Genomic DNA, 22,683 nt, shown 5'->3' with positions numbered 1-22,683 from the left:
ACAATCAATCACCCTTTTCAAACTCACTCACACTCACACTCTCTCACATTACACAAATGTCACAAAAAGACGTTAATATTTCACTTCTGTTCTTTTATTTTCCTCACAATAAAATACACTGAACATAATCTTCACAAAAGGTATTTACAACAGTTTAAGCTATTGCCATTATAAATTACAATAACTTTTATTTAAGTATTAATTATTTAAAAAATGTCAACCATTGTTATTTGTAATATCAATACATCTAAGTCACGTAAATACAAAACATTTGCATTACAAATACTATGAGTGTCACATTTGCAAAAGTTAAAAGTATTGGCATTGTAAATGACAAAACTATTAATTTCGCGATTTTCAAAACCAACACAAATATAAAATGTGTCATTTACAAAACCAATAGCTCCAACTTTCCTACTGCGAGACCTATTGGCAACGCCAGTGCTTGTTTAAATAGGAATATTTTTCAGTTCAAAAAAGTCGACTGCAATTTCTGAGTTCTTCAATGTTAACCTATGGGAGGAAAATCATATGCGGTTTATCAGTTCTTGTCAGCGACTTACAGGACCCTTCTTCAGGAGTTAAGGTGAGTGGTGGGCTAGGTCCAAGGCAGCACCAGCAGAACACCACCAGCGACACAAAGGCAGCCGGGTGCAGAGGTGCCAAACAGCACCGGGTGCAAAATGTTATCCAATGGAGAACGTTTGCTGTGGAAGGAAACTGTAGGAGGGGACTGTGTGACCAGTCCAGTGAAACAGTGTGGCTTCGGTTCTTGGAATGTTAAGGGACGTGAAGGCACCTTTGGTCCTCTTCTCCTCAGGATAGGGCAGGGTTCTTCAAACTGTGGGGCGTGCCCCCCTGGGAGGGCGCGGCACCATCCCAGGGGGGGGCGCGCGCTCCACTCCGATCTTCCCTTTGTGTCCGTTCCTTTGTCTGGGTGATTCTCCCAGGAGGGGGCCAATTCATGGAGTCGACAGCTTCGGCTGCAGTGCAGGCAAGGGGTCTCCTTTGCTAAAAACGAAAGCAAACAAACAGACACGCTTTCAGCTTTAGCAGAGGAGACCCCTTGCCTCCCACTGCAGCTGAAGCTGTCGACTCCGTGAATTGGCCCCCTCCTGGGAGAGTTAGCTCTTCCCAGAAGGGAGAGGTGGTTTCCGGAGAGGGTTTGAGGCTCGGGCGGGGTGGGCTCTGGCCCAGGGCCCCAGCCTTTCAAGGGGGGTTGGAGTGAGGGGGAGGGGGTGGCGGGAGTCCTTCAGTTATTTTGGGAAGGGAGGGAGAGGTTGCAATCCGGGTTTGGGCCTTAAATCGGGACGGTGGGCTCTGGTCCGTGGTCATCAACTCATGAGGATCTTTGTGTGGGGGACTGAAGTGTCTGTGTTCAGGGATGTTGGTCTGCAGATTCAAATTTGAATCATCAAATGTGTGAGGGATGTCGGGTGGAGCCGGCTACCAGACGTCCGTTATGTTGCCATGTGGGTGAATAGATGTATGGGTGGAGTGGTGGATGTATGGGTGGAGTGATGGGTGGAATGGTGGATGTGTGGGTGACATGGTGGATGTATGGGTGGGGGGGTGGATGGATGAGTGAGGGGATGGATGGATGGGTGAAGGGGTGGATGGATGGTGGGAGAGAGGATGGATGCATGAGTGGAGGGATGGATGGGAGTGGATGGATGTGTGTATGGTTGGAAGGGTAGATGGATGGGTGGAGGGATGGATGGATCAGTGAAGTGGTGGATGGATCGATGGGGGCGTGGATGGTGGACAAGTCGGTGGGTGGATGGATGAGAGAGGTGATGGATGGATTGATGTATTGATGGGTGAAGGGGTGAATGAATGAATGGATGGATGGATGAGTGAAGGGGTGGATGTGTGGATGGACGGGGGGATGGATGGAGGAGTGAAGGGGTGGGTGAGAGGTCAATGGATGGATTCATGAGTGGATGGATGAGTGGGTGGGTGAAGGGTGGATGGAGGGATTGGTGGCTGGGTGAGGGGGGAATGGAGAGAGAGGGGGAGGATGGATGGATGGATGAGAGGACATGGATAAATGATTGGCAGAGTGGATGGGCAGGTGTGTGCATGGATGGATGAGGAGAGGAGCATGGAGATGGATGGGTTAGAGAGTGCGTGCATGAGTGGGTGGAGGGTGGAGAGCGGGAGGGATGGATGGGTGGGTGGATGGATGAGTGGGGGGTTGAGTGGGTGGACGGATGAGTGACTGGGTGGATGGATGAGTGGGTGGGGGGATGGCTGGATGGGTGAGAGGGTGAGTGGTTGGATGGATGAGTGAGTGGATGGATGGGTGGAGGAGTGGATGGATTGGTGAGGGGATGGATTGGGAAAAGGGATGGATGGATGATGGATGGATGGGTGAGATGATGGATGGAGGGATGGATGGTGGATGGGTTTGCAAGTGGTTGAAGGGGTTTGGATGTGGATGGGGCACAGATGGAGGGACGGAATGAATGGTGGGGGAGTTGGTGGATGACAAGGTGTACATTATGGATGGGGAGGGTTGTGATGACTTCCTTTGCCTTGGAGGATTTTGTTTTGAGCTGTGTGGTACGCATCTGTCGTTTCGTCACACCCACTCACAGGCCTACAGTTTGCTAGGCACTCTTGTTGTGTTGAGCATTGTTTGCCGGATATGGCCCGTGGTGTGCGCTTTGCAGTCGATCATGTGGTGTGCCGGATTCCCGAGGTTTCGGTCGGGGGGCCCAACATCTGGGGGAATTCAGCTGGGGGGGCTCAACCCGGAAAAGTTTGAATACCTCTGGGATAGGGTATCCAGGTGCAGAGGGTCTCTCTGGGGTGTTTGGTTTCTTCATCCAGCAACACTCGCAGTTCAGGGGGCCGTCCAACAGAGGCTGTATGTGACACGGGGAGGCCATGAGGAGTCACTCCACAGTGGACTCAGTACCTTGAGGGCTTGGGCATCATGCTGACACCGTTGGCCCACTTCGACAATGGGCTGGGGGCTCATGTGCAGTGGTGTTTGGCTGCGCTGTGTTTTGGTGTGGCCGGAGACCTCTTGGTCTTTCTTTTGCTGTCTGGAGGGGACAGCTCCACTGTTCCTCTGGAGCTCTTGGTTCCTAGGCGAAGGCTGTCAGGTCTCCAGGGCCTTAGGGACTAAGCAGTGGCAGGACAAGTCGACTTCTTGTGCAATAGGCGAAGTCAGCAGGCAGGCCGTGGCGCCAAGCCAGTTGCTGGGTCTTCTGTTCTTTCCGTGTGACTCTTCTCGTCCATCTTATTTCTTTAAGTCGGCAGGATCTGCTCTTCTGGTACCAGGGGCTCCCCCAACAGTTGAATTTAGGGGCGTTAGGGTAGTGTAGGGTAGTAGCCAGTGGGCTACTTACCCTTGGGGTCGCTAGATACCCTATATAACAACTTCCTCAGGGAAGTTGGCATAACCCTGTCCCAGCATTAGCCCAATTTAGGGATGGTACTAGCCTGGGGGTGGCACACCTACATGGCTAGCTAATTTTCCCACCTGTCCAGGTGCCAAAAAGCCTCTGGACAAGGGGTCAGCTTCCTCTCCTGTGAAGGTGAGCCATATTCGCATTTCAAAGGTGGCAGCTCTTTGAAGCTTGCTAGCCTAGGAAGTCTAATCAGCAGGTCATCCTGTGGGAGGGGGTGTTATGCCCTCTTCCCTGGCAGGCTTTTGTTCTGGTCCTCCTGAGAGCAGAGGCTCACACCCTAGGAGGTCAGTACAGTGTCTCAGGTGGGAGGCTGGCAGAAACCAGTCGGGAGCACACCAGAGGCTGCTAGGTTTTCAGGAGGCACCTCTAAGGTGCCCTCTGGGTGCATTTATTTGTAGATCCATCACTGGAATCAGCGTGGGTTTAACAATACTAGATGTTTGATACCAAACATCCCTATCTTCAGTGAAGCCATCATGCAGTTGGGGAACTCGTTTTTACCAGTGTCCAGCACAGATTTTAAAATTGCTTCCCTGGTCACTTGTACTGGCAGTAATAGGACTGGCCAGCACAGGGGCATATCTGCTCATGCAGGTATGCCCTCACCTGTAATATTCAGCACTCTGCCATAGGGCTGTCAGGCATGTAACTTGGGGTGATGTACAAATATTACATGCAGCGTTAGGGGACATGGCACACATGGATCTGTGAAATGTCATGTTTTCTCTTTGGTCTGCACTAAGACATGCAACTTGGTGAGGGGTCCTTTAGGGTTGCACAATTCGTTCTGCTGCCCTCAGGGACCCTCATTAGTCCTTCAGGCACTAGGTACCAGAGGTACTATTTACTAGGGACTTACAGAGGGTGCTAAAGGTGTTGTCAATCGGGGAAACAATTGTACAGTTTTGAGAAACCGCTCTGGCACTGGGGACCTGGTTAGCATGAACCCAGTGCACCTAAAGTCGAAATCACATGTTACCAGGCCAAAAGTGGGGGTGACCATGTAAAACAGGGCTACTTTCTCAAACACAGTTCGGTAACAACACACACATTATTAGTGAGCAAACAGATATAACATAATAAATGCACTGTACTGTGCAATCATGGCAACATTTGGGAGGATAAAAGACATTTCGAAATAAAATTGTGAAAGTGGAATCCCACCAATAAGTTGCGCAAACATTTTCTACGTTTTAAGGGGGAGGAAAAAAACAGCTTTGGCTTAAAAATGAAAAAAAATCTCACCTACAATTTGTGTGTAGGTAAATTACACAAAAGGCAAATCCATCATTAAGCAATATAATTTAGCATTAGATGGGTCCTTGTTATTTTTTGATGCAGGGTGCATTTTGCGGTAAATTATACAACAGCCATTCACATTCTATTGTACTAGTACAATTTAGATACATTTTTCATAAATGCTGCGTTTATAAAAATGTTACAGCAAATGGTGCGTAATTACACAACATGGCGCAATTTTGGGAATTTCCCATACCAAGCATAGCTCAAATACCCTGATATTACAATAGGATAATGTACATTTTGTGTAGGCCTAGTTTGCATATAAGAGGTAAACATGCTTAGAGGATTTTGACAGCTGCCTAAATGAAAATATATTGTAATTTCCTTTAGCAGTGTAATAACTTTCTCCAGCTCCTTGATTCTGTGCGTATTTTCTGACAAACACCACCAGAAGGGGCGTGCTACAACAGGCATGATGGTGTGACATCTAATCCGCCCACCAAACTATATCCCAACTTCAGTGATTAGTCAATTACTGCGATAAAACTTTGAGCTTTTTAGCTAATGGATAGGTGTTAGGAATTGAGTGGGTGAGGAAAGTGACCTGAGAAAAGAAGGCATAAAGTCCTCAAGCGAGGAGTTTTGCCAGAAATTTCATCACTATTAATTTCCTTTCAACCAATGAGAGCTGATATGCAATGCAAATTTCTCTTCTGCATGTCCATCTCTCCCCACCATAAAGAGGTACCGCTGGTGTCTTGCTGGTGCTTTTTAAAAAAATAATTACATCTTGACACAGTCGGTTTTGATAATATCCTACATGGTTTATACCCTTGCTTCTGGGAGTCTTAGTCTCACCTCCTGCGGACTGCCAGGGTTGGAGCTGGAGCCAGTGGACACCTTAGCTTCCTGCCAAAGCGCTGCAAAGGTGATTCTGGGAAGGCCACTTTCCCAGTGTCACGGTTGTCCCTCAAAACATGCATAGTACACCAAAGATGTTGTTGCACCCTGAAGGAGCTGATACACTTCAATAATTATAGTTAGGGATCAAGCAGCCGGTTCTTTGGGATTCCCAAACCATTATACAATTATAAAAGGCACATTATACAAGGGCACGACCATCTTCTACAAATTCCCAGTTTTTCTCATTTGTTTGAGTATAGATCACAAAATGGAAAGGCAATGCAGGATCAGGTAAAGTGGTTCAAGGTCTTACACTCCTATGTTCCATGTATTTCCACTGATTGAATGAAGGTATTTCTGGCTAGGAGCAAGGTTGTGCACATTGTCTGTAGCACGGCCCACTTCCAGCAAATGAAGATTGATCCCTTCTCGGTGGTACTACTAACTGTAGTGACGTTCCATGCATCGCATACAGAAATACTGCGTACCCAAGTTGCCAAGAGCTCACTTTCATCTCCAGTGTTTTTCTTATCCTGCTGGAAAAGCATGCCAACCAGGAGTTCCTGGGAAAGCTACCATTAGGTAGCTCAAATCTGTCTTTGTAACTAGGCCAGCCACGATTCACCCCAAAACCCCTCTGCAGGCTGTGGCGCTTCAGACTTTCTTCTCTTTCACACCCTCATTTGTGAATGTTGGAGTAAAACTAAGTTATCTGACTGACAGAATTGATTTAATTCCAAAAACAGTCTCTCAGCACCAGTGATACATAACCACTACTCTGTGATGCTCCATCAATCGACGCCCCCAATCGCCTTCATTCATAGCCCATACACAGTTTGTGCAGCATTTATTGCTTAGTGAGTAATTTTTGCAATGATAAAAGACTTGAACCAAAGCCTGCTCATGGGGGGTGGGCATCCTCTCTATCTCTCTATCAGGAGAGGCCCTGGTTAGCATATCAAAGGGCAGGAAGCCTTTGAGGCTCACCGCCCTGAATGCGGTTTCTGCTTGGGAGTAGGTGTGAAGCACCTGCACCTCAAGCAGGCTTTATGCCTGGCCCACGAGAGCACAAGGGCTCCCACCTCAGGGGGTCAGAAACATGTCTGTGTGTGGCAGGCTGGTGCAGACCAGTCTGCTGGACATGAGTGAGTTTGGTGTTTTTTAGAGGGCATCTCTAAGATGCCCTCTTAGTGCATTTTGTAATAAATTCAATACTGGCATCAGTGTGGGTTTATTCTGCCGAGGAGTTTGATGCCAAACTCCCTACCATTCATTAAAGCCATCATGGAGCTGTGGAGGACGTAATGGTAAAGCGCCTTGAGACCCTCTGGGTAAGTAGCGCGCTCTATAAATGCCTTGATTGATTGATTGAATGGTATCTGTGCCCCTCACCTCTGGTATAGTGCACCCTGCCTTAGGGCTGCGAGGCCTGCTAGAGGGGCGACTTACCTGTGCCACATGCAGTGGTAGGTGGCCATGGCACCCACGGATGTGTGCCATGTCGACTGTGAAGTTTTGTCTGTACCAAAACACACAGTCTGCAGTGGCAGATTGTATGTCTTTGGTGAGGGGTCTCTTATAGTGACACAATACATGCTGCAGCCCTTAGAGACCCTCTCTGGTCACAGGGCCTTTGGTACCTTTTTACAAGGAACTTACATGTGAGCCAGAGGTGTGCCAATTGTAAAAACAGAGGAACAGTTTTGAGAAAGAACACAGGGACTGGGAACCTGATTGGCAGGGAACCAGAGCACACTCAGTCAAAGTGCATCAGATATCAGGCAAGAAGTAGGGGGTAACCATGCAAAAAGGGCCATTTTCCTACTGCACTCCTAAATTCCCTGGGGTTGGAAAATATCACCTGGCCTGTTCGCATCAAGTCCTTGCTTCATGCACTTGGTATGTCCTCTCTTTGGGACTCACCTGGTACAGCTAAGTTCATCCCTCGCACAGTGATTAATATCACCTAAAGGAGCACTTGTGGCTGAGGGAACTGAAAAGTGTCAATGCAGAGAGCATGACTGATTAATTTTTGGGCATGAAGATTAACCTGCTTATCAACTGTTTCTTGACACTCTCCCAAGCACTACCCCAGAACAACTCTTCCTAAAATGGAGTTACGGGATCCTCCCGGTAAATCGTTTCTGCGTGGAGTGGGGCGCAAAGTATTGTAGCTTGAGCATGTGCCCCTCCTCTAACCAGACGGAAGAAACCCTCCATCACTTTGCTTTCTTACGTCTCATTTGTGCCAAACCCCGTAAGCATTGGTTAAAACTTTTGTGCAGACTCTTGGGTTTCCGGCAATATGCACCTGCACTTCGCAATCTGCATTGCGATGCTACCGAGGTGATTGTGGTTGCGATGACCACATTTCTTCATGTTGCCTGGCTTTCCCACATCCGTAGAGCCCAACAATGAAGTATTAATTTTTGTGCGTCTCCGATTGGTGCATTTTTTATCTGTACTCTAGATCTAAAAAAAAAAAGTAGTTATTCACCTTTATCACATCAGAACTTTGCTGCTCTGTATTTACTCTTGTGTGCTATTGAAGTAATGTCCTATTGACTTTTTGTGTATGCATTGGCTGCGAACTACAATTTTTAAATCTATAAATGTTTTTATTCCGCACCTATGAATTGTATTTTAGATGTATGTGCTTTATGGATTTTTTATATCCACAATAAACATTTGATGATGATGGAGAAGCAAAATAGTAGGTGGCTGTTTGGCAAAACAAAATAGGCTCCATGACACAGCCAATTCCATAGGTGTGCTTATGTGTGATGACATGCCCACACATATGTAACTAAGAATGTGCGCAACTACAGAATGAGCAAGCGCCAGTTTGTTTTCTTATTTACCAATTCAAGAAGGATCCCTCCAAAATGTTTGAAAGGTCCGCGGTGCGGTAGAGCAACAGAGGAGAAGGCTCTGGAAAGGGATGGGGAAGCAACAGGGAATAGGTGGGGGAAAAAAAAGATGCTTGAGTCTGAGGGAGAAAAAAAAGCCAGGAGAGGTGTGAGCAAAGCAGTGGACAAGCTTGTGGGTGGGTTAGGGAGCAACACGGAGTGCACGTAGGAGTTGGTGTTGCCAATGGGGAAGCAGCACACTAGAGAGCTAGAAAACCTCTGCATTCTCATGGAGTTCTGAACAACAAAAAAAAAGGTAGCACTATAAATGTGAACAGTGGAAGAATCAAAGAAAGCCAATGCAAAAAATAGTAGAGAGGCTGGGCTTCTGGAAAGGGACACGCATAAGAAGAGGAAGGCTAGTCATTGATTAAGAAGCAAGCAAATGAGAGTGCCGATCAAGCTAATCAGTGGTAAGCGATGGACAAGCATTAGCCAAATGTAAGTTTTTGGTATTGTCCGCAACATGTCTTTTGCAACCTTATAGCTAACATCCGACTAGTAGATGAGACCCAAAAACTGAAAAACATGTTTCTCCCCAAAATATAATCTTTTCTTACCCGTGGCGACGAGGGACAGGCAATTTGGTCTCAAATTCTTTTTTGTAATATGTCAAAATATTACTCCATGACCTATCCATATTCAGCTGTTCCTGAATTATATATATTTGTTGTGATGATTGGGTTGCAAAACAGATGTAAGTTTATTTCCAGATCTAATTTATTTTTGAGTTTCCTTAGCATGAAATGTTGGCCTTAGAGAAATGCAGCAAACGTACTGAATTTTAATCCCAAAACCTCATGTCTGTGCCGGCAAGACTGTGAGTGTAAGCCAGTCACCGACATCTGCAGTGATCTGAAGGTCATCATTTTGAACTCCGTGAAGGCAGTCTCAGCCTTCCAAGGTCAGTAAATTAACTAGCATTTATTTGCGAAATAGTAGCCTCTGTTATTTATAGACATTAGAAATGGCAGAATTATGAATTCTATTAAAATACTGTTCCATTGTAATTCAAGAAAGACATCCTCAAAGAGCATGGCCATAAATAGCTGCCGATTAGATTTCCCATTTCCTTGAAACGCCATACCACATAATATTGGCACTTCAGTTCAGCTCTGCTAACTCATGTGGTCTCTATTTAGGTTGAGCATAGAGCCAACGTGCATGCGCTGCTCTGCAAGACTTGTGGTGGAGTCGCGAATAGAAGCCCCGCCCACTCGCCATCCATATATGCTATTGCCTGTCCTAAATGCTGGCTTCTGATTCGTAAATAGGCTTGTTAGTGCCTCCTTAGTACCGCCTCCTCTTCATTTGTCACCTCTCATGGCGACTGGCCCCTTTTCTCCGGTTGTTACGCAGTACGTGTTATTTAGACTTTGAGCACTATTTTCTTTAATGAGGTTCTCCTACTACAGACACAACATACTTTGGTGCCTTCCTCATCCCCCCAGCCCTTTCTCCTGTTGTCCATGCCTTCTTCTCCCCAGCCCGACCTCCCTCCCATTGTTCGTGCCTTCTCCCCAACCCCTTTCCCGTTGTCTGTGCCTTCTCCCCATCCTCCCACCTGTTGTCCTTGTCTTCTTCCCCCTGCCCATTCGCCCGCCCTCCTGTTGTCCATGATGCCAACCATTTGCAACCCAATAGGTCTTGCGTAAATGTGAGACCGATTTCATTGCAAATGCTTGTTGAGAAAGGCAATAGAGTCAGTTTGTTGACTGATGACAGAGCTCATTTTTTATTCACACTTTCCTCATGTGACCATTAGTCTTTTTGTTTTCGAGTTTTATATCGCACTAAAACGACCCATGCTTTACATAGCACCAGTTGCGTTACAGATGGACACATTCATTTTGGTAGGCACTGGGAGATTATGTGATCTGCCCAGAATAACATGAGGTTGAGCGTCCTTGCAGAGACTCGAACCCGGTTCCCCAGCTTCGAGGTTGGCCGCTCTAGCCATTAGACCACACCCTCTCCCCTTTCCTTCAAATGCATCATTCCATTGGTTAAGTAAGACATCTTTTCTCTAAGATGCACAATTTACTGGTCCTGCTTCCAATTGCTTCTTAAATGGCCATGTGCCAAGTGGTAATGATCTGAACAGACACTCTGAAGAAAATATTAGCAATGTCATCCATATCCTGGTCTTTCTCAAGTACTCTATATGTACAGTATTGTGATCACACTTGTATTAAGTCTTGTTAAGAGACCATTGCTTGTATTGTTTGCCCTGAAGGATAGTTTGTTTGGAAATATGGGCTGCGACCAGGCACTGTGCTCAGCATTCCAGCCCACAGTACTCTCGCTGGACATACTACATGGCCTCTGGCTGCGGCAAGTATGCATTATACAGGGAGGTAGTAGGAAATACAATAAAATCATGCCTAGGTAAGGCTCAATTAGTCATATTAAGAGCAACAAGAGGGAGGGTATTCTGAGAACTGTCTGCATGTCAGTTCAGCCTTTGCTGTTATTAATGATTAAAGTTGATCAAAATCCTTCTCTTTAAACAGGAGGATGTATTCACCTGATCAAAGAAGCTCATTTTTAATTGTACATTTACTGAAACCAGTGACCTTACTGTTGCATAAACGCTCAAGACCTTGAGTCCCCCACATTGATTCAATCCGCTTCCGTGACGTAGAAGCAGCAGTAATTAACCATGTACATGATACGACACCCTTTCCTTCAGGAATGAAGGGCGACTTTATAAAGATATCCTCACCAGGTTGACTAAGCTGGTTAACATCTGTTCCTACATATTTGGGATATGTCTGTGGAGCAGCTTGTTTTTACTCTGAAGAGAAGAAAAAGATCTAAGAGAAAAAAACAGCAACGGTCCAAAGTCTAATGCGATTATGTTCTATAAAGTCTTGTGGGAAAATATAGAAGTTACATCACTGAATTCCATGGAAACAACTCAAGCCCGTACGTTGTGTATAAGTCTCGTGTATTTAGTTCATGTTTTTTAATGAGACAGACATGACAACTGGAGACCATTTAACGAAACGCTTGACAGCATGAATGTATAAAACAGCATGTAATTTAATAGAAAAGAGAGCACCAGGGTAGTGCTCTTTTGGGTATCCAGTTCAGCGCGGCTGTGTTAAAGAATGATCTCCTCCAGACGTTGGTGACGAGTGGTCTCAAACCTATGGCAAGTCGGATGAAATACGTACATTCTCTCCAGTGCTTGGAGCTAGAAAGCACATCTAGCCAGCTCAAGCGACTTACTGGAATTCCCTCAGTGGTGTTTTACGAAGACTAACTTAGCCGGTGATAAATGTCTCACAACAATGAAAGACAAGATAGTCAAGGTCAAATTAGTTTTTCCTTTAACAGACTCAGATGAAATGAGGAAGACATTGCAGTTTCCACTACGAATGTAATATCCCTTTGCAATGGAAACATGCCTTCACTGCTGACAAGCTGCTTGCAAATTGTACTGTACAGGCAAAGGGTCCCATCGTGTCCAATTGTAGATTGTGGACTGCGGAGTTCCGATAACATGAATACTTCCGCGTATACCAGTAGGCTGCCTCTTCCTGTGTCATGGCCTCCTCCGGGCCATGACTGTGCCAGAAAGAGTAAAGTGGTCCATCTTCACCATGGAACTCAACTAGAAAACGTTCAATTTCCTGCACATATAAGTCTAGATTAGCCTTTCAGGTGCTTGCACATCATAGAAAGGCACAGATCTTCTCCAGCTCCCTGGGGTTCCAGCTGCTGAGGAACTGCAGCTCCTTTTTCCCTTCTTCTGTACGAGCTGAAACACAGAATGGTTACAAAACAATGAGATAGAACTGCCACCGGTATATGTCTAATACATGTAATCATTTGGCACATGGCCGATCGGGCATCAACCTAATGCAGTGTAGAAACAGCAGAGTAGGGCCACTCATTGGGGAGCTTTTATGAACCCAAAGTTACCCACTACTGCTACTACTAGTACAACAACTATGACTGCTACTACGATGACCAATACGACTATTTCAATGGGTTGTTGTTTATTCTAAAACAATTGTGTGCTACACAGGCCCAGCATGCCGAGGCAAAGGCGAGGGCATTTACATTCCTTACCTTTCTCGTGCTGAAGCCAGTTGCGCTCAATGTAGTACTGATAACAGCTTTCAAACTCCAGCTCGTCGTAGTTTGGAACCTGGATAGGGATGAACGGGTCCAGGGCCTCAAACCCTGCCTGTCAGGAGACAAAATGAAGACACTCCAGTAAGAGCATGGTCAACAATGTCAGGAGGCAGTCTTCAGTGCAAGAAGCATTATAGTTGTACGCGGTCTATCTGACCATCCACTACCAGCATCTGGAAACAAGTGGCCCTTTCGGTCATAACCGAGTGTATGGGCCTCACCAGACATAAGCAAGTCAGGGAAAAAAGGATAAAGTACTTTGTGTGGTTCTACCAGTACGCACTTGCAGACTGCCCTTTCTGTAAGCTGTAATGTACTGAGAGTCAATCGAAAACTCTTCTGTGGCAAAACAAATACAGATGCTCTGCCCCAACATATTGTGAACGCATCCTAGTGATCAAGCAAAACTCTTCAGCCTGCTGCTAACACATCATCAGCAATAACAACAGAAAATGTCTTAGTGCACATGTCCCAGTCACAAAAAGGAGAAAGCTTGTACCAAATTTATTGATCTGGGACTTGTGTTGGCCAAGAGGGGTATCGCTCAAGCATGGATGTCTGCAGGAGCCTCTTATGTGAAGAAATGGAAAAGGGAATTGGTACATTGGGGGGAGGAAAAAAGCATGAACTTACATATGGAATGCAGGAGGGATAGCGCCTAAGCTAAGCCAGTCTTCGCCCGTCCGCGCACCAGCAGCGCACAGGGCCAGATTCGCTGTCGCTGCAGGGACCGATCCTGGGGGCTCACGCATTACCTATAGTAGAGAGCTACTATACTCCCTTAATAAATACTCCTATTGCAACATCTTGCCCTGGAATGTACTTCACTCTATGGCACGGATTTGCCCAGCATGCCAGTTCCGGTTTAGAAGCTCTACATCTACCTCAACCCCTCCTGCTGACACTGACCCTCACTCCAACATTCGCGCTGCACTTATTAATGCTCGCTCACTAGTCAAGCACACGGAGGCGGTTCATGAGCTGATCATAGATGAATCGCTTGACCTCTTATTTATCACGGAGACATGGCTTCGTACTTTCTGTGCTCCAGTGATCGAGCTTGCCATTCCCCGGGAGTTTAAGATAACTAGGCTTGACCTGTGTTCTGGCAGAGGGGGTGGGGGGGGTCTAGCAGTGATTTAAAGGGACAAATGGTCTTTGATGAAGGAATGCACAGGGGTTATTGTTGAAGGAGAAGCTCTGGAATTTTCAATAGCTCTTTCTCCGCAATTTACCTTGGGTGGGATGTTGATTTATCGCCCCCCCGGTCCTCCTGGCTCCTTCATTAAATCACTAGAGGAGGTGATCACCTAGAGAGCACTGAGGTTCCCTAAATTTCTACTACTAGGAGATTTCAATATCCACGCGGAAATCCCGACAGCCCCAGGGACCAAAGATCTGAGGGACCTCTGTGATTTTACTCACCTAATCCAGCAGGTTCATGACACTACCCACTTAGGAGGCCACTGTCTAGATCTTGTCCATTCCAACTTTAATATAACATTAGAAACCCCACGCCCAGTCACTTGGTCTGACCACTTTTTGATTTGTTTCTCATGGGATATTGACAGCGCCTGCATACGGGGAAAGGAGTATCATGGCCCCCTCCCGCCGAAAATTAATATCCCTGCCTTAGCAGATGCACTGGCCCACACTCACCCTGCCGAGGCCCATAATATAGAGGAAGCAGTTGAGAACTTCTCAACCTGGATAAGCTCCACTATAAACACTTTATCTCATCCATCAGGGTATAGGCGTTCTAGAGCCTCTCCATCCTCTCCCTGGTATACGGAACATTTAAAAACTTTAAAGCTTGGTTGTAAGGAGCGGGAACGGGCCTGGCGGCGGGAATACTGCCCCGCAGCCAAGGCGGAACTCCGAGCAGCGCAAAAAGAGTACTATGCCGCCATTAAGTCCGCCAAAGGTGACCACTTTGCGGCTAGAATTAGCAAGGCCAAAAACAATAGCAGAGAAATCTTCGCTATTGTGCGGAGTTTTACGTCCCCAGCGGCAGAAACCTCGTCGGCCCCTACATCTGCCGGCTGGTGCGAGAAGTTGTCCACTTTCTTTATAGAAAAAAATTCAAAAGATCCAAGCCAGCCTTAAGCTTCCCGCTCGGGTCTACCCTCCTCCCATTCCGGTTGACCAGGACCATAATGAACCATTCCAGCTCCCTACCACTTTTAATATTGTGGAGGCGATGGACGTGATGTCCACTTTTAACATTGTCGAGGTGAAGGATGGGATGTCCATCTTAAAAGCACTTAAGTCCGGTTCCCCTGCGGACCCTTGTCCTGCCAGGGTTTTAAGGAGAGTGGCGGAAGTAATTGCTCCTATGGTGACAGCCTTGGTTAACGATTCTTTACAATCAGGCGTGATGCCTCACCAATGGAAACACGCAAAGCTCCTCCCTCTGATTAAAAAAACCCTTGGCAGATCCTCTGATTCACTCCAATTACTGGCCCATCTCCCTGCTCCCAGCATTAGCTAAGGTCTGTGAGAAGGCTGCTTTCAGACAGCTGGAGAAGTTCGTGGAGTCCTCCGGGGCGCTTCACCCTGCCCAATCTGGCTTCCGAACTTCTTTTAGCACCGAGACTGCACTCGTGGTTGTCACCAAGGCTATTAGAGAATGTCTGGACGGGGGCGGCAGGGCGGCTCTGATTTTATTGGACCTCTCTGCCGTGTTATGACACGGTACCCCATTCCCAGCTCCTCTCTAGGCTGTCGGATATTTGGCATCACGGGCGCGGCCTTAAGCTGGGTTAAAACTTTTCTCACAGACTGCTTCCAACAAGTATGGATGCCCCCCTTCCATTCATCCAATAATAAAGGTGAAAACAGGTGTCCCCCAGGGGTCCACCTTGAGCCCCTTGCTTTTTAATGTCTATATGACCCCTCTCATCTACCTGGCGGAGAGTTTGGGTGCCAAAATAATGGCCTACACCGATGACACCCAACTTCTCTTCACATGGGACGATGGTGACCTTCATACGGAGGGTGTCCAGCAATGCCTGTCCTCGGTATTTGCATGGCTTGCCTGGGCCAGCCTCAAGTGTAATGAGGACAAGTCTGAAATACTCCTGTACGGCCAATTCCCGGTGGCCTTTAAAGAATCACTCTGGCCCAAAGGATCACCATGCCCCAAGGGTGACTGTGGGATTGCAAAAAACCTGGGGATTTGGTTCGGAGCTGATCTGTGCTTTCGCGAACAAATCACGAGGCTGGCGGGTACATGTTTTGGCACCCTAACCACCCTCAGGAAGTTTTTCCCTCTCCTCCCCCAAGTTGCAAAAGAAGCAGTAGCCAGGGCACTTATACTCTCACGCCTTGACTACTCTAATGCCCTTTATATCGGTGCCCCAGATTTTCTGATTCTCAAATTGCAAGTGGTCCAGAACCCGACAGTGAGGCTCCTCTTTGATATCCCCAGGAGGCTAAGCGTGCGCAAGCAGCTCTGCGAGCTCCACTGGCTTCCTGTCGCCCAAAGAGTGCGCTTCAAGGCCCTGGTACTGGCCCACAAAGCTTTACATGGCCCGTGTCCATCCTACTTAAGGGCCAGATTTGCGTTCTACCAGCCAACACGTCAGTTGCGATCGGCCACCCTCAAACATATGGTAATTCCTAGGTTGAAGAGGGTTCGTCTAGGTTGCCAATCTCTGGCGGTTAGGGCTGCCTCCTTGTGGAACAACTTACCGGACGCTCTGAGGCACACGCCAAACTGGACTAGTTTAAAAAAACTTCTCAAAACCCATCTATTTCAGCAAGCGTTCTAGCTCCACTGTTCTCAGCTGACACTAGGTCTCTCTTCCGCGCCAGGACAGTCTTGACTAACAGTGCGCGTTACAAATCAATATATAACATAACATAACATAGCACGCGGAGGTACACACCCACAAATATTGGCCACAATAACATGCCCCAGCAGCAAAGCGAGAAATATGACAGACTTGCGAAGGTTGGAAGATTGATAAGACAGTGCTGTGTACCTACCTGGACACAAAGCTCATGACAAGATGTGATGAGATGAAAGCAACATTCTACAGTTACAAGACTTCTTGGTCTAATGTTAGATGCAGCAAATAACCATAGCGAGTACTGACCTGACTGACTACCAGACCAACGCTGAACATGGTAGAAGAGAAAGATAAGCTGGATAAGTATATCCACTCTCTGGCCCGCCACCGCAAGAACACCCCCATTTAATACTAGGCAAATATACTGTAACCCCTCTGATGTTGCCGGAACTCACACCTTTTTTGTCTTATTGTGGTTGGTATTTCCCTACTATTCTGTATCACCTTCTTTAATTTTAGATAGGAGTTGTTCTACACCAGTAGACTGTTCTGAATTATTTGGGTCAAGCCTGCAGGCAGCTTTTAGCTGTCTGCTGTAGAATACCTATTGTATTGAAAACCAACACTTACAGTGGCCTATGAGCCGGCCCACTTTTTAACATTGGTTTTCCTTCTTGTTTATATCATTTGATTGTTTCCTATTTGATGTCTTTCTTTCCTCTTCCTGCGTTTGTCGATCCTTTGGAGCATAACCTAATTACCCTTCTTTTGATCAGATGACTTGGAACACATTTTTTCTTTTAGCACTCATGGGAGTGTGGTTGACCTCTTGATCTCTCTCCAATTATATCCCTGCCTCTGCTGTCCATGTTGCTCTCACTCCCCCAGATCTGTTGCTTCCACACCCCTTCCCCATTTGGCCTGCTTTCCCCCTCCACTTCAGCTCCACACCCTGTCTTTCCCATCCACAAGTTTGAAACCTCCCTGTAGGTCCTCCAGGACCCATGACCCTGTCTCCAGGCCGGTCGCTCCCCACGCCGCGCAGCTCCACCTGACTGCCCCCGTGCTCCTGAGCCCAGCTGCTGCAGAGTTCGAGGCCCGCCTCCACCCGCAGGTTACCACCTGCGCCTCATCCCTGGTGGCCAGTGGTAGGCCGTAGGTTTGTCACGGCTCTGTTATCAGTTTTATTGTATTATTGTACTGTATTTGCCTGTTTACTGTATTGTTTCTTTGCTTTCTGTCTCTGTTCCCCCTTCCTGTTTACTGCCTTTTGCCTTTGCCTTCTCTCCCCTTTGCTGTCCTTTCCCCAGCTTTTCCCGCTGGGGCGTTCCCTGCGACCCGCCCCCCCTGCTCGCCCATTCGTCGCTCCCTCCTCCCAGCTGCTCCTCCCTCCGACCGCCCCTTCTTATGGCGCGCCTAAGGCAAGCCCGTCTGCGCCCGTCCGCGCCTGGACTGCGCCCAGCGCCAGAACCCCTGGCCCCCACGGACGCCACGATGCACGAATCCACTACGACACCAACACCCTCCACACACTCAACCCCGGACAAGAATACACCTGCTACCGGGCCACCCCGAAGCGCACCCAAGGACCCTTCACCTGCCGGAACTGCAGCTTCATAAGCATCCGACCCGCCAAACCACCAACAAAAGAACCCAACTACCTCAGATGTATCCTCCTCAACACCCGCTCCGCCCACAAACACGGCGTCAAAATCTGGGACCTCCTCGACTCAACCTCCCCAGACATCGCCTTCCTGACAGAGACCTGGCTGAACCCCGCCTCAGCCCCAACATCGCCATAGCTGTCCCGGAAGGCTACAAGATCACCCGCAGAGACCGCACCAACTGAGTAAGAGGAGGAGTCGCCATCGTCCACAAGAACACCTTCAGAGTCTTGACCAACTCCGACGACACCCTCAGCACTGCCGAACACCTGCACTTCCAGATCCACATCGACCCCAACACCACCCTCAGAGGAACACCCATCTACAGACCCCCCAGACCACAGTTGAGCGACGCCATCGCCGACTTGATCAGCACACATGCTCTCGCCTCCACGGACTACATCCTCCTTGTGGACCTGAACTTCCACCTCGAGAAAAACAACAACACCAACTCCACCACCCTGATCGACAACCTCAGACAGCTCGTGACAACACCCACGCACGCCGCCGGCCACACGCTTGACCCCATCTTTCTCCACAAGCCCCCACGTCTCCTTCAACCACACCACCGAACCCCATTGGACAGACCACTGCTGCATCCATTTCACCTTCAGGAAGCCCACCACGCACCACCGCACCCTCCTTCAACCACACCACCGAACCCCATTGGACAGACCACTGCTGCATCCATTTCACCTTCAGGAAGTCCACCACGCACCACCGCACCCAACAGATGCCCCGTCGCTGCTGGGGCAAAGTCACCGAAGACCAGCTAACCACCACCCTCGCCCAGAACCCACCCGCCGACCCCGACACCACAACCTCAGACAGTGGATCAATGACTACGCCAACACCCTCGTCCTGCTCAAGACACCCTCCAACAACCACACCAGCAAGAAAGCCACCTGGTTCACCGAAGACCTCCAGGGCTCCAAAAGAACAGCCGGAAACTGAAGAACTGGCTCCGCGAACGATCACCGGACAGCTACACAGCCCACAAGAACGCCACCCGTAGACACCATCAACTCATCAGAGCCGCCAAGAGGGCCTTATTCAAGGACCGCTTAGATAACAACGCACACAACAGCAAAGAGCTTTTTAACATCGTGAAGGAACTCTCCAACCCCAGCTCCAACACCAACGAAATCCCGCCTTCGCAAGACCTGTGCGACTCACTGGCCACCTTTTTCCACCGCAAGATCACCAACATCCACAACAGCTTCAACTCCACGACAGCCCCGACAACAACCACCCCCACGACCACCACCTGCACCAACCGTCTGCTCTCTTGGACCAGCATCAACGACGAGGACACCTGCAAGATCATGAACACCTTCCACTCTGGATCACCGTTAGACCCATGCCCTCACCACATCTTCAACAGAGCCAGCACAACCATTGCACCCCACCTCCGAAAAGTCATCAACATCTCCTTCGAGATAGCAACCTTCCCGGGAAGCTGGAGGCACGCAGAGAACAATGCCTTACTCAAGACACCTAAGGCGGACCCCAAGGACCTCAAGAACTTCCGACCCATCTCCCTGCTCCCGTTTCCCGCGAAGGTCACAGAGAAAATCGTCAACAAACAACTGACCCGCTACCTCGAGGAGAACAACATCCTAGACCCATCCCAGTTCGGGTTTCACAGCAACCACAGCACCGAAACCGCCCTCATTGCCGCCACCGATGACATCAGGACCCTGCTAGACAACGGTGAAACAGCGGCCGTCATCCTCCTGGACCTGTCAGCCGCCTTCGACACGGTCTGCCACCGCACTCTAGGAACACGCCTACACGATGCCGGAATCCAAGATAAGGCCCTGGATTGGACCACATCCTTTCCTTATCGGCAGAACTCAGTGTGTCCGCCTCCCACCGTTCTGATCCAATGCCACCAAGATCATCTGCAGCATACCCCAGGGCTCATCCTTCCGCCCAACGCTGTTCAACATCTACATGGCACCCCTCGCCCATGTCGCCAGACAGCACGACCTCAACATTATCTCCTACGCCGACAACACCCAGCTGATCCTCTCCCTCACCAATGACCCTCACACCAAAAAAAACAACTTCCACGAAGGAATGAAAGCCGTCGCCGAATGGATGAAGAACAGCCGACTGAAACTGAACTCGGACAAGACGGAGTTCCTCATCCTCGGCTCCACCTAGTCAGCCTGGGAAGACTCTTGGTGGCCGACAACACTAGGAACAGCCCAACACCCACCGACCACGCACGCAACCTAGGGGTCATCCTCAACTCCACCCTCTCCATGACTAAGCAGGTCAACGCCGTCTCCTCATCCCGCTTCAAAACCCTCCGAATACATCCGCAGGATCTTCAAGTGGGTCCCCACCGAAACAAGAAGAACGGTCACACAGGCCCTCATCACCAGCAGGCTGGACTACAGAAACGCCCTCTATACTGGAACTTCCACCGAGCTCCTGAGACGGGTGCAACGCATCCAGAACGCCTCTGCAAGTCTGATCCTCGACATCCCCCTCCGAAGTCACATCACACCCCACCTGAGAGACCTGAACTGGCTCCCCGTCAACAAGAGGATAACCTTGAAGCTCCTCATCCACGCACACAAAGCCCTCCATAACACCGGACCAGCATACCTTAACAGACGACTCTGCTTCTACACCCCCAACCGCCAGATCCGCTCCACCGACCTTGCCAGCCGCCACAATCCCCCGCATCCGAAGAACGACCTCCGGTGGCAGATCCTTCTCCCACCTCACCGCCAAGACCTGGAACACCCTCCTCACCAACCTACGGCAGACCCAAGACCTACTGGCCTTCAGAAGACACCCCAAGACCTGGCTCTTCGATCATTAGCAGCAACCCCCCACCACCCCCCACCCCCCACCTCAGCGCCTTGAGACCCTTCACGGGTATGTAGTGTGCTCTATCAGTGATTTGATTGATTGATTGTGTTCCCTTTGCTACTCTGTCTCTGCCCTGCATCTGTTTTTCCAGCGTGCATCTTCCTCTCTAAGCAAAGGGAGCAGCTGGAGTGATCTCCACTTAAGATGGTGAGGGTGACCGTGCTTGTCGGCGGGTGTGGCACTGCCTCAAAGAAGTACATTTGCTTGCATTGCAGCTGCTGTTAGCTTCAGTGGTGGCTGCTAGCGAACGGGAAGTGGGGGTTGGGGGGGGGAGTAGAATGAAGAAAAAAAAACATATTTGAGTACTGGCACCGTCTCTCCTTTTTTGTCTGTCCGCCATCCTTCTGTCCACGAAGCACCTAGGCTACCCTAGCCAATCACAACGCTGCTGTCCCAGTCCCTGTCTGAGCACCATGGTTCGGTGCTCAGACAGGGACTGGGAGCCTGTGCATGGTCTCCACCCAGGCTGTGCAATACAGCTGGGTGGAGAACACGCTAAGTGCGCATGACTGTTTGGCCGGCACGTGACTGTTTGGCCAAACCGACGTGCGTGCCTAGAGAGTGCTCACTACTCCTCCCCTTGCTCTGGCCAGCCCTGCACTGCAATGCACCTATCCCAGTACGGAACAATAAAATGATAACATTGTGTTATTATCATTTTATTGTTTGTTTTTTAACTGCTCAGAGAGAAGTGGGTTGTCACTTAGCGGAGGAGCCGCTGCTGGTCAGCTCTACCATCGGCTCCTCCACAAGCCTTCCCCTTGTTGTCAGGAGGCAGCTCCTGGCCAGCAGATTATTCAAGACACATAGCTGCTCTCTTTAGCTCATTAAAAGTCCTCCTTTTTTTACTCTAACATAGGAATCCATAGTGCCTGCTTATACTCTTCCAAGTTGTGAAATGATGGCACAGTGTGTCAGAATGTTTTTAAAATAAGTCTGTTGTTTGTTTCTCCACAAGAGAATATGTAGTTAGATAGTTATTTAGTCTGTGGTTGGTAGAAAGTTTCTGGGTCGAACTCATAATGTTACTAATTTTCAGATATTGCTTTTACATTTTCATTTTTAATGAGTGGACTTTTAGGATCATAATTGTAAGAAACTGATGTTTAAACTCCACCAGTTTATGGACAAGGGCAGGAAAGGAGGCGTGCGTCAGTATTTACAGGGCCAGTCTCAACCTAGAAACACTAGCAAAGATACTTAAAAAGAAAATGTGGTGGTAACTCAGTTGCAAGGGCGAGACCTGCATATCCCCAAATTTCATTAAGTGTAGCGGGTGGGATTTCTCCATGGGGACTAATATTAGGGCAGAGGAGAAAAATAAGATAAAAGTGCAAATACACATTTTTGTTAAACTTATGGATTATCTACCTGTTGGACAATCTGTGTGTCTAAGTGGAAAGGAGCTTCTTTGGTAATATATATATAATTTGTAGCGAAATGGTTTATTTGATTAAATGATTATCATAATATGTTTTGACTGTTATTACAGAATAAATTAGCAAGATTTCCCCTGATGAGGGACCACTGTGTGGGCGGAAATGCTTTGGGGCCACTAACAAAGGCATGCCTGAAAATTATTTGTAGTTTGGAATCAAGATTTATTAGATGTATTTTGATTAAGGTTAACAAACAGAGAGACCATTCAGCAATACCACTGACAAAACATACAAATAATAATGAAGTGTGCAGCATAGATGAATATATTGAGACA

At 48.3% G+C, this 22,683-nt stretch overlaps 1 protein-coding gene across 3 annotated transcripts in view; it reads right to left on the bottom strand.

Annotated features, from left to right (window-relative positions):
* Nucleotides 1-11,152: 11,152 nt before the first annotated feature.
* DAP3 (death associated protein 3) overlaps nt 11,153-22,683 on the bottom strand; it is a 112,293-nt gene continuing 100,762 nt past the window's right edge. For all 3 annotated transcript variants that reach the window (XM_086947411.1, XM_086947412.1, XM_086947413.1), the window contains exons 12-13: nt 12,557-12,674; nt 11,153-12,242 (exon numbers count right to left, since the gene is read on the bottom strand). In XM_086947411.1, coding sequence (XP_086803537.1) covers nt 12,157-12,242; nt 12,557-12,674 — 204 coding nt within the window. In that variant the 3' untranslated portion in view covers nt 11,153-12,156. The remainder of the gene's footprint in view (nt 12,243-12,556; nt 12,675-22,683) is intronic.

Source organism: Lissotriton vulgaris, chromosome 12, assembly GCF_964263255.1.
Source record: "Lissotriton vulgaris chromosome 12, aLisVul1.2, whole genome shotgun sequence".
Classification (NCBI taxonomy): Eukaryota; Metazoa; Chordata; class Amphibia; order Caudata; family Salamandridae; genus Lissotriton; species Lissotriton vulgaris.
This window is presented reverse-complemented; position numbering and strand designations above follow the sequence as displayed.